The sequence below is a fragment of the Malaya genurostris genome, chromosome 2 (assembly GCF_030247185.1).
Source record: "Malaya genurostris strain Urasoe2022 chromosome 2, Malgen_1.1, whole genome shotgun sequence".
Taxonomy (NCBI): Eukaryota; Metazoa; Arthropoda; class Insecta; order Diptera; family Culicidae; genus Malaya; species Malaya genurostris.
In genome coordinates this window covers 72716456-72729124 of record NC_080571.1, presented here as the reverse complement: position 1 = coordinate 72729124, position 12669 = coordinate 72716456, and the positions used below count along the sequence as shown (strand labels likewise).

At 35.4% G+C, this 12669-nt stretch overlaps 1 protein-coding gene across 1 annotated transcript in view; it reads right to left on the bottom strand.

Annotated features, from left to right (window-relative positions):
- The window catches only part of LOC131428276 (cytochrome P450 4d2-like), a 50831-nt gene extending 38963 nt beyond the window's left edge, over window positions 1-11868 (bottom strand). Inside the window, exon 1 of the mRNA XM_058592091.1 lies at window positions 11653-11868. Coding sequence (XP_058448074.1) covers window positions 11653-11806 — 154 coding nt within the window. The 5' untranslated portion in view covers window positions 11807-11868. The remainder of the gene's footprint in view (window positions 1-11652) is intronic.
- Window positions 11869-12669: the final 801 nt, after the last annotated feature.

Below are 12669 nucleotides of genomic sequence, written 5' to 3'. Positions count from 1 at the left end.
TTTTTCTTAGGTTTCAAATAAACGATTCCATAAAACAACCTTTATAGTTTATTGAATGAAAAAAGCTAAAAATTAATAAACAAATTAAAAAAATCCAAACTTGGGCACGAGGAAAAACAGCCGTGAAAAAACGATGACAGATGTTTTTTGTAGACTCCTAGTAGCGTCTGACCCACTGATTTCGAATATTTATTACAAACCTATCAAAACTGGAAAGAAATTGTCACTGGAAGCAATTGATATGCTAGAACTTACAACTAAAGGTAAATCCAAAAAACCCTTCTTAATCCACCTAGTGGTGTGATAATGCCTTTCTCTTCTTTCATAACAGTCTCATGAAAATATGTTTCATACTTTTATTAAATAATTTTGGATACTAATTTTGACACCAATTGATTCAGATTGATTCGAGTAGTTCACAAAAGCATGCTTCAGTGTTTATGACACACAGTCAGCATCATTTTTCCAAACTAGTGCTTGACATTTGCGTTGCCTATTTGTATGAGAACAGTGATGCTAATCTAAAAAAGCCTTCTTAGTCCACTTAGTGAAATTTTCATATATCTTGAAAAATCACCATAGGGGGGAGTACATGAAATTTTCGAAATCGAAAAAAAATTTTTGATGCCAAAAGGCTTAGAATTGCATGAAACGTCGAGATTTAGTGTCATCTCGAAAAAAAATTTTTTTGAAAAAATCGACTTTTTGGGACTTAGAAAAAATATGAAAATTTTTCTAAGTCCCAGAAAGTTGATTTTTTCAAAAAAATTTTTTTTCGAGATGACACTAAATTTCGATGTTTTATGCAGTTTTAAGAGTTTTGGCATCAAAAAAAATTTTCGATTTTGGAAATTTCATGTACTCCCCCCTATGGTGCTTTTTCAAGATCGAAAATTGCCAAACCTTTACCACCGGGCAGCACCCCTTAAGCATGTCCGATTTAGGTCAAATTTTGCATGAAGACTTTTTTCGAGGTGCTTAAACTTTTGAGCACTAGAACTTTACGAAAATAGAGTTGATCCCAAAATTTTGGCACCCTTATATATATAAGAGCGGTAAAAATCAACGTGTTTTGTCGGTTACGTCACTTATACCATCATATATCTGGAACCAAAAGTCACAACCATTTGATCTTCGAACTTGATCAACGGCCCGACAGTAGCTTTCAAACGAGCCCAAGTTTGTTAAAATCGGATCAGCCATCTCTGATAAAATTGAGCGCGTTCAAATACAACGCTTTTTGTCGGTTACGTCACTTATACGATCATATCTCCGGAACCAAAACTCACAACCATTTGATCTTCGAACTTGATCAATAGCCCGACAGTAGCTTTCAAACGAGCCCAAGTTTGTTAAAATCGGTTCAGCCATCTCTGAGAAAATTGAGCGCGTTCAAATAGCACGATTTTTGTCGGTTACGTCACTTATACCATCATATCTCCGGAACCAAAAGTCTCAGCCATTTGATCTTCGAACTTGATCAATGGCCCGACAGTAGCTTTCAAACGAGCCCAAGTTTGTTCAAATCGGTTCAGCCATCTCTGAGAAAATTGAGCGCGTTCAAATACAACGCTTTTTGTCGGTTACGTCACTTATAGAATCATATCTCCTGAACCAAAAATCACAGCCATTTGATCTTCGAACTTGATCAATGGCCCGACAGTAGCTTTCAAACGAGCCCAAGTTTGTTCAAATCGGTTCAGCCATCTCTGAGAAAATTGAGCGCGTTCAAATATCTTCGAAAAGTGCACACACATACACACACACACACATACACACACACACACACATACACACACACACACACACAGACATTTTCCGATCTCGACGAACTGAGTCGAATGGTATATAACACTATGGGTCTCCGAGGCTCCGTTCGAAAGTCGGTTTTTCCAGCAATTCTAATACCTTTCTATAGAGAAAGGCAAAAACTGTTTTTAAAATAAAGCGAATATCTCAAAAAATATTTTTTTTTACATTATTCATATTTTCAGCAAAAATACTTGAAATGTTTTTTTCTTTGAAATGAGATAGAAAAAAAAATTTTTTCGTCAAAAACAAAATTATTTTTTTCTCGAAATCGGTACTACCCCCTTAACAAAAATTAAGGTGCTACTTTCAAAAGAAGCGTTATATAATTTTGTAAAACTTCTTCGACGACACGTTAGCTCTTAAAAATCAGTGAAAGTCAGTACAGACTTGTGACCGTCTTGTTCCAGTTTTGGACCACTGTGCGCCCTCTGTTTCTTAACCATTCATGGTTTCAGCATGGCCATAGTGAAAATGAGTCACACGAAGAGTACTCAAGATATTCTCATTGGAAAATAAATTGGATAAGGTACATGTTCTCCTATAAGTATTATAAAAGTTAGCTGCATTAAGTTGCATATTTCGCTTCGGCACAAGGTTTTCTAGGTAAGAAGTAAAATTATGCATAAATTTTCCAGAAAAGAATAAACTTATGCATTAGCTTCTACAAAATTATGATATTTTATATTTTCTACAATTATTCCAAACGAAGTATGCATAAAAAAATAACTCGAAACAAGTTATGACTAGAAAACTAGTTTTAAGGGGGTTGCCGTAATTCAGTAATTAAATCTAACTTTGAAAAGACCTAAAAAAAAAGTTCCACCGAGTTCCACTTAGATTTTTTTTTATGATATTGGGCACATCTTTTCCTACAAATTTTGTAAAAATCAGCTGCATAAAGTTGCATATTTCGCTTCGGTGCAAGGTTTTATCCTAGGTAAAAAAAAGGTAAAATGTTGCATAACTTTGCCAGGAAAGAACAAACCTATGCACTATCTTCAACAAAAATATGCGATTTTATAAATTCTACAACAAAGTGTGCATAACAAAATAACTCAAAACAGTTTATGAATAAAACTCTCATTTTAAGGGGGTTGCCATAAAAACGCTTTGTATATCCGAAACGGTGCGACCTAGACTTTTGGTATATTTGACAAAGTAAATTATTTTTAATAGTTCTAAAACTTTGTAGAAGAAAAAAAATTTCTATCTCTTCAGAAAAAAAAGTTATGGTTACATTTTTTGTCAAAGTAGGCCATGAACAATTAATGATAGGATCAAATTACGCGGTATATATTTGTAAATAATTTCTTCAAAGCAACTATATGCATTAAAAGAACGGTCTGGCAGCTACTGATTTATGTCCACGTTTTTATTGATTCGAACCACTGTGCGTCGTTCGGTGGAATCTCGGTTGAAGTAAACTAGTAGAACGTAGCGACCGTTGTGATGCACGGAAATCCAGACTCGATAAAAGCTTCGAAGAGTCAAGTCGCCGTTTACTATTTTCGCAACAATAATTGTTTGCTGAATTTTTCTACACCGTTCCAGTGTGTCCAAACCAATCAGACGGCAGCGATCGGGATACGGTGGAAGATCTAGCGGATTTTGCCAGGGAAGATTCCTTAGAGCGAATCGAACAAATCTTTTCTGCACACGTTCATTTCGTAAACTCCAAGCTAGTTGATACGGACTCCAAACTATGCTAGCATTTTCAAGTATAGGCCTAACTAGCGAGCAGTATAATGTCTTCAAACAATGTGGATCCTTAAAATCACATCCGATCTTAGCAATAAATCCTAATTTATATATAAAAAATAGGTATAGAATTCGCTCAAACTTTAGAAAAAAATTAGAGGGTTGTATTCAAGACACGACCGAGCACAATAACATTAAAAATGGAACGTTTCTAGGGTCTTCATAATAAATACAAAAATAAAGATGATAATGATGACGATACACTAAACTAAAAACTTTTTCAATTGACTAATTACAAACTTGCTCTAGTTTAAGCGCTTAGATTGTTGGCGAATGATAAAATTTACAATTAGATTCTTTCTTGATAATAAATTCTATTCAATTTTGATCCCTTTCCACAATTTTTTACATTGTTAAGATTTTGAATAACGTCCTTTAACTAGAATTCTACTAGAACTAGAAAGCTCAATTTTAGATACAAACAACCTAAAGATTTAAACCTGAACAAATGAAACTGATTTATTTTATGATAATAATCTTCGAGAAACGTACAAACTCATTAATTTTATTTATTTTAGCGAAAAATGTTGTACCAGTAAACTCAGTAATAGTGTATTTTAATAATCATTTTTCAAAATCGTCGATAATCTTCGGAAAGTGTCGGTAAATAATATGGCAACAATACGAGGAAGAAAACTTGTGAAACAGTCCGCATAAAATATTTAGTTACTTACATTAATTTTCGCTTTGGCATATACGGAATATACGGAATGGATACGCAACAAAATTCAGAAATTTTGTTCATATTGTAACTTGATGTTATTAACACATGAATGAACATTGTCATAGTTACAACGCGTGTAACCATCAGACGCTTATTGTTTTGAAGCTAATAATGATTAAACTGAAACTGGCGGTTAATCAAATTCTACGAGGGTTGCTATTCAAACGATACATGTAAAATCGCAGGTAAACTTACCTTTAGTTTATCTTTGATACTATATGATATTGCATCTAATTATACTGTATATGTGAGCCTGTGGAACTCATTTATACTACCAAACCGAGGAGGCCGCTTTTAGATAAGTTTCAGAATTTAATTTTGAATCTTTTGAAGCGTTTAATTCCTGGCGGGACAACAACTTGTTCAGTCACATATAATGAAGAAGAAGTATCTATGATTATCATCATAACACAACTTTATACTGAATCCATTTTCGCGCCACCGTTTTGTTCGTATGGGAATGGAGATTTAGGTATGCAAACCGATCCGTTGACAAATTAAAACATTTTTAAGCTTACAATATTGAAGCTTTGGAATCATTTAAATGAGGAAAATCCATTAACAAATCATCGAGGAACAAGCGCTGCAAATTATATCCGAAAAATCTATCACCGATAATTCTAAACTGGTCTGATAGTTACCAGAAAACCAAAATAAAATACTCAATTCAAACCAATTTTTCAATGGTATGCAATTGAAATATTCAAATGACGTTATCTCATAAGTTTAGGTTAAATGTTTCCGAATCGATTGGTTGTTGAATTATATAAATCCATCAACAAATTACTGAGGTATGAGCATTCAAAATTATGACAGAAAAATGTTACGCGATTAGTTTTGCATGTTTTAAATTGACACCCAGCCTCGGGAAGCGAAGTGTAAGGTATTTTTAATGGCAAAATCTACCAACAATTTGCTAAATACATGGGATATTTTAAAAGAACCGATAACCACGCTGATTCGGTTCTTCAATAGCTAGATGATATATAAGATATTCAAGCGAACACGAAGCGGTGTTGTGCAGACAACAGAAAATTACACCAGCACATAATGCAAAAGCGACAATCCAGCAAGTGAACGTATATACAATCCAGTCATCAGCTCACTGGACGAGCTACTTGTTTCATTCACAGTCAAACATCAACTAGGCAAAGAAATATTGTGCAGCCTATATTTATAGATTTCCCTTCATACTACGCATAACGATACGGTGTTTTTTATGCATGACGCAAAGCCTTCTATGCCGAACAAAAAGTTGACGTCATTTTGTAAAACAGGGATTGGTGGATGAAAACATAGGTCACTTCTAACCAATTTTTCAATAGTATGCTATTGAAATACTGAAACTACGTCGTCATACATGTTTAAGTTAAAAGTTTCCGAATCGATTGGTTGTTAAATTATAACAATCCATTAACAAATGACCGAGTTATTAACGTTCAAAATTATGACACAAAAAGGTTACGACTATTTTTGAAACTTTTAATTGACACCCGGCCCCATATAGTGAAGAGTAAGGCATTTTTAATGCCAAAATTTCCGATACCCGAGGGCCGAGTGTCATATACCAATCGATTCAGCTCGGCAAACTGAGCAAATGTCCGTGTGTGTGTTAGTGTGTGTGTGTGTGTGTGTGTGTGTGTGTGTGTGTGTGTGTGTGTGTGTGTGTGTGTGTGTGTGTGTGTGTGTGTGTGTATGTGTGTTGTCAACTAAAGCTTGCTTCATTTAGAATTGGAATAAACTTTTGCTCATATTGTGGCGCTCCTGGTGGACGGATTTGGAAGTTCTTGGCCCCCACGTGTCGGGAATTTTGTCAGCTTCACGTATGACTTTTGACATTCCGAAAATCGACTGTACTTTGTAAACAATCAACATGGAAGCCGAAAGTAGGAAAAAAAAATTGTGCACAGTTATTTGGAAAATCCATTGTGGTCTGCATCTAGTCTAGCTAAACAGCTGAAATTGCCCAGAAATACCGTATGGCGCGTTATCAAACGGTATAAGAAAACATTGACGACGATTCGGAAGCCTCAAGCCGATCGTCGGAGTCGAACTGACGACCGGAAATTGCGTGGTAAGATTTTGAAGACGATTAAGAGGAATCCTAATCTGTCGGACCGTGATTCGGCCAGAAAATTCGGTGCTGCCCATAGTACCGTGAGGAGAACTCGACTCCGGGAAGGAATCAAGTCGTATCGAGCTAGCAAACAGCCAAATCGGACCATGAAACAGAATAGTGTGGTCAAAATTCGTGCTCGGAAACTATATGACCAGGTGCTGACCAAGTTCAACGGGTGTCTTCTGATGGACGATGAAACCTGTGTCAAGGCTGACTTCGGTCAAATCCCAGGTCAAACATTTTACTTGGCAACGGCTCGGGGGGATGTTCCAGCCAAATTTAAATTTGTTTTTGCCGACAAATTTGCAAGAAAATTTATGATTTGGCCGGGCATTTGCAGCTGCGGCAAAAAAACGAAAGTTTTCGTTACAAATAAGACAACTATACCAAATAGAGTGTCTCCAAAAACGAATTTTGCCGTTCATTCGATCCCACGACCGTCCTGTAATGTTTTGGCCAGATTTGGCAAGCTGTCATTACAGCAAAGTCGTTTAAGAATGGTATGCAGAGAAAGTGGTCCAGTTTGTTCCGAAAAACCTTAACCCACACAACTGCCCCCAGTTCCGCCCTATTGAGAAATACTGGGCAATCATGAAGAGGAGACTCAAGGCAAAGGGAAAGGTTGTCAAAGACATCAATCAGATGACGACCTGGTGGAATAAGATAGCTAAAACGATGGACGAAGAATGTGTGCGCCGCATACTGAGCCGTGTTACAGGAAAAATTCGAGAATTCCTTCGAAACCATGACGAATAATTTTATCCGTATTTTTTATTAAAAGTATGAAGAAAACGCTACATTTGTATAAAAAAAGATCTTGAATACAATAACAAATAACTGAAATACAGGCAATTGTCTTTGTTCCAATTCTATTTGAAGCAAGCTTTAAGAGGTCGAGATCTCAGAGATGGCTGGACCGATTTTGATCAAACTAGTCGCAAATGAAAGGTCTCCCCGTCACCCAGAACGCTCTTGAATGGTTTTGAGATCGGATGTTTACTTTTTGAGTTATACGAAGTTTTATGTCAAAATTTTCAGTTTTTTGACAGTATCTTTCACATTTGACCTTGAAAACAGAATATGTTCCTAGACTTAGATTCCGCATGGTAATACCTATCCAGCAAGCCATAGATTGTTAAAATCCGTCCATTTTTAAAAGAGATATCGAAATTTTTGTGCAAGCGACTTTTTCCCCTATTCCAGCAGTAGAAGTTTTGAGCGCTGTCTGGCAAAGAAATGCTTGGGAGCAACATAAAACACGATTTTTTATACTTTCACATACATTTGTTTCTAAGTACCAAAAAGACTGTACTTTTTTCATAACATTTTGCCTCGGACCGATTTTAGCACGGTTCGTTTTTGGCAACATAATTGTTCGAATATGACATATGTAAACCAAATGATGGCAGTATTTTCCAGTTGAAAGCAATTTCATAATTATATTGATTAAAACTACTTACAGCAATAAATACTGGAATAACATAACAACCATGTACCATTCGAATCAGTTCGTCGAGATCGGCAAATGCGTGTGTGGCAAATAATTTCACTCGTTTTTTTCTGAGATGACTCAACCGTTTTCTACAAATTCAGATTCATACGAAACTTTGTATGCTCCTAAACAAGGTTCCTGAATTATGTTTGGATGCGATTTCTGATTCCGGAACTACAGGATGATATGTGAAACGAAATGAAAATTGTGGACCCATTTTTCTCGTAGATGGCTGAATCGATCTAAAATTCAAATGAAAAGTTTTAAGATCCTGTAAAACATCTGGCTTTTCAGTCAGATCCAACTTCCGGTTTAGGGGATACAGGATGATTAGTATAAAAATGTCTATTTCACATAAATTAATCAGGTTTATCTGGTTTACAGATTTGGATAGTCGATAACCAAATAAACTTATTTCAGTTTTAGTGGTATTCAGTTTTCGATTCGGATTTAATTCGCACTATGATTTCTCAAAGATGTTTATACTGATTTTCAAACATTTTGAAACAAATGTAAACTACTCAGGTGAATTTGTCTGACTTTGGCTACACCGATTTTCGGATTCCAGTTCCAGTATCGAATCGTTTCTCAAAGCTCAATCGTTTTCTAAAAAAAGCCAGATCTACGAAGACAAAATTAATTAATATTATCCAATTCTGACTTCCGATTCTGGAATTACAAAATGATGATTTTTTGAAATTCAAACCGGCCCTGGAAGTACCTTAAATTACCGTAAACTCTAAAGTGGAACTTACTCCGACATATCATGGAATGTTCAATCGATTGTCACACTTTTAGATTCAAATTCGATCCGATTTGCAGTATCGATATTATATAGTAATGAGTGATTAAAATCTCAAATTGCCACTTTAATCGACGGTCATTAAAATAATGTCACGAGAACTGAAACACCGAAGAATATTCATGCAAAAAACACATGCGGATAGAGAAAAAAAGGTATCATCTCACTGCTAGGTGGATTAAGCACGTTTTTACTACTAGAATTTGAAACGATGCACCTAAACTAAAGTTCAAATAAGTTACATTAAACATTCTGAAACACAAATATTATTGAATAACCAGTACACCCACACCTCCGTTTACGTAAACTTTTTTTACGTTACCTCTTTTTAAGTAACTCTTTTCACGAACAAAATCCCAAATAACGTAATTTTTTTAACGAACCAAATCCCAAATAACGTAAACTTTGTTTACGAACCTACTTCGTTAAAAGAGGTTTTTGCATAAATACAATGAAAATCATTTCCGGCTCATTTATATTCCAGGGAAATTACTACAATATGGGTATTTTTGGGACGAGTTTGATGAGTAGATGTCGGAAAACGATGTTTGAAGTGGTTTCCAAGATGGCGACTTCCGGTTTATTGATATTCCTTGAAAACCCTTATAATATGGGTATTTTTGGAACGGGTTTTATGAGTACATGTCGAAAAACGATGTTTGATGTGATTCTTAATGTGTCGGACCCTTACAATATGCTCTTCAAACCCGTTTCAAAAATACCCATATTATAAGGGTTTTCAAGGAATATCAATAAACCGGAAGTCGCCATCTTGGAATTTAGAATCACCTCAAACATCGTTTTCTGACATGTACTCATAAAATCCGTTCCGAAAATACTTTTATTCTGATGGTTTGTAACGAATATCGATGAACCGGAAGTCGCCATGTTGGAAATTAATACTACTTATCACATCCTTTTCCTGAAAAAACTGATAATTTTCATTCCATAATTATCTAATATATTATTAATATCCAATAATACATATACATAAGTAAACTTTTTTTACGTTGAAAATTCCAAATAACATAAGCTTTTTTTTACGTCATAATTCGATTTACGAACCCCCGATTATTACGTAAATGGAGGTTTGAGTGTATAGTTCTTTATAATAATATAATGGTGGCTCTCAAAAGACCCTTTTATGAATGCGTTCGTGTTGGAGAGTGATGAGTTAAATACCGCTCGCTGCATTTCAGCGTGAAGTTTTCAATGTTGCTCCCACAACCTAACTGAGCCGCTCTTCCTTGACGACTGATGACTTCAGCTGGCAGGCTTCTGGTGTGGTTTCGTTGTGTGACCAGCCCGATGCTACTCTCGTGTGTGTCTTTCTTCTGTAACCGTTGCTCACAAAATGATAGAAAAAGTGGCAAATCACAGAGCACATATTTTGTACTCTTCCACAGAACGCGTTCTGATTGGCTGGTGCTGAAATGGATCAAATCAGACAGGTTTTTCAATAGTGTACTATTGGAAAACTTCAATGTTGTTGCAATATACGTTCAAATTGAAAATTTTAGAATCTATTAGTAGTTAGATTATATAAATCCTTCCACAGATCACTGAGCTATTAGCTTTCAAAATACGAGAAAGGCAAACAAGCGTCATGTGTTTTCCTCTTTTAAACTCGTTGATACCAAACATTTCAGAAAAGTTCAATTTTGAATTATTTAAGATTATGTCACACGACTGAAAATTTTATCATAAAATTGTGATCATATTTCCGATGGCATGTAGCAAAAATTATGTTGATACGTTCGATACAACAAGAGATATTCACGATCAAAAACTTATCACTCTCTCAGGGAGTAAATTTTGAAAAGGCACCCCATATTAAAGTAGGTCGTATTCACGACAAAAATTGAAAACGAATCGCACAGAATGCAAGTCGACTCAATACTAATTCCGATTGTGGGAAGAAGTTTAAATGATCGCGTCCATTCTACGCAAACAAAATTAATGCATACGAAATTGTCGTCTTATTTAGGGGAAGCTATGACTACGGCTTGGTAAAGATGGGAAATTATACATTGTTCGTTATTTATTAAAGTTTCGATAACCTATATTTTTTTATTTCTTCGATTCGATGCGTCCCGATCACTGTTTCTCATTCTTATATAGAATTCCAATGTCAAAACGTGCGGTATCAGTTCAGTGAACAGTATAGACGCACTTGCACATTTGATTAATAGTCAATTTTCGAGAATATTGATCCCTTTCAGAGAACCATTCAGAAAATCTAATTTTTGCTTTTTAAGGGGTTCGCAGGTTTGCTCTCTGAGAATTAGATCTTTGGTATGTCCAAATTCTAAACCACAATGAAGAAGAGAGCGTCTCTTGCTCACGAAAAATAATTGTTACGGTCGTCGCTGAATGGCGGTTCTGTATTCTAAATGACTGTAGAATTGCATTTTGATGTTTATGATTGATAATGATTATGGCGGCATCTCATCGGATTTTTGTAGCAGTTTAGTACTAATCTGAAACTTAATTTAGTTTAAATAGTTTTCCCGAAAAAAACACCATGAAATTAATTTTTCATAAAATAATTGTACGTTTTTTTTCGCAATTTCATCATGATTTAGCACCAGTTGAATCGATTGGTATATGAAAATCGGTTCTCCGGGTCTCGTTTCGAAAGTCGGTTTTCACAGTGATTGCATAGTCTTTCTAAATAAGAAAGAAAACAAATGTTTTAATGAAACTGGTTCGAGTGACAAGAAAAATTATTATTGCACAATTAGGATGATTTAAAAGGTTTAAAAAAAACTTTAAAATATAAACCAGTAGTCTTTTCGTAATTTTAGTAATATACTCTATTCTGCAATACTGTACATTTTTAACCCAACAATAAGTATTAAGCCAATGAAGAGATTCAACCAGATCAGAAATTCAGCGAATCGACAATATCTGGTCCTACTTACGATTGGTGACATTTCTTTTACCTTCAGGTTTACGGTTGTTAAAAATGTGAGTGCTTCCGATAAAGGGAATTTTTGTTGGTCCTGGTATTTTGATGGAACGTTTCCGCAAGGCATCTTTCAAACCATAACTAAACACCAACAGTACAATCACAAGAAACACTATTCCTAGGAACATTTGTTATTTTGTACGGCACACAACAACATGAATGAAATGACAAGCAATTACTGAGATAAAAGTAATCGTCTACCGTTCCAAAATTCAACTGCCGCTCATAATCAATGTGTACCAAGTCGCTGCACCAAGATGATAAGATGTGTTCTTATAATTCTCGATAAGAGTGATAGCAATTCCGTTGAAATAGTCCAATAACAAAACCGATCGGACCCCCAGCAGGGGAATACGTAGGATTAATGCGTTGTTGAATTTTAGATTGCCGTCATCACAGCTCAGAAAACACAAAAACGTTACGATTGACAACAACGAAAATAACTTAAGGTAGGATTACATTAGCCAGTTTATCTGCACAAATTTGTGCAGTTTGACTGTATCATAGTGTAATCGGTTCGCAATTGTCTGCAAGCAGTCAAAATCGGCTTGACTGTCCATCTGTATGCAGTTAAAGTGTGCAGATTATCTGTGACAATGTACAGTGTGATCATAGTTGACAGACAAACAGTTGATGACTGTACAGACAAATTGGACTGTTTCTGAAACTGTAGTGCAGAAGTTGTCTGCCACAGATTCTATGACAACCAAAAACTTGTTTATTTCATCCAAACACAAAGCAAAACGTCCCTATTTGAACCTAAATTTATGAATATCGGTCAAGTAACCTCTACAAAAAGTGAGTGAGTTCCATTTTTGAGTATATGACCACTATTTCAGGAACAGGAAGCCGGGAATCAGGATAGCCCAAGGCTCTTTGGATATGATGCTGCGGCTCTTTAGTTTTATACACAAATATTGTTTATTTTACAAAAAAGTACTTAAAATCGATCGAAATCGATTAACGAGTATTGGACCCCAGTTCTATATCT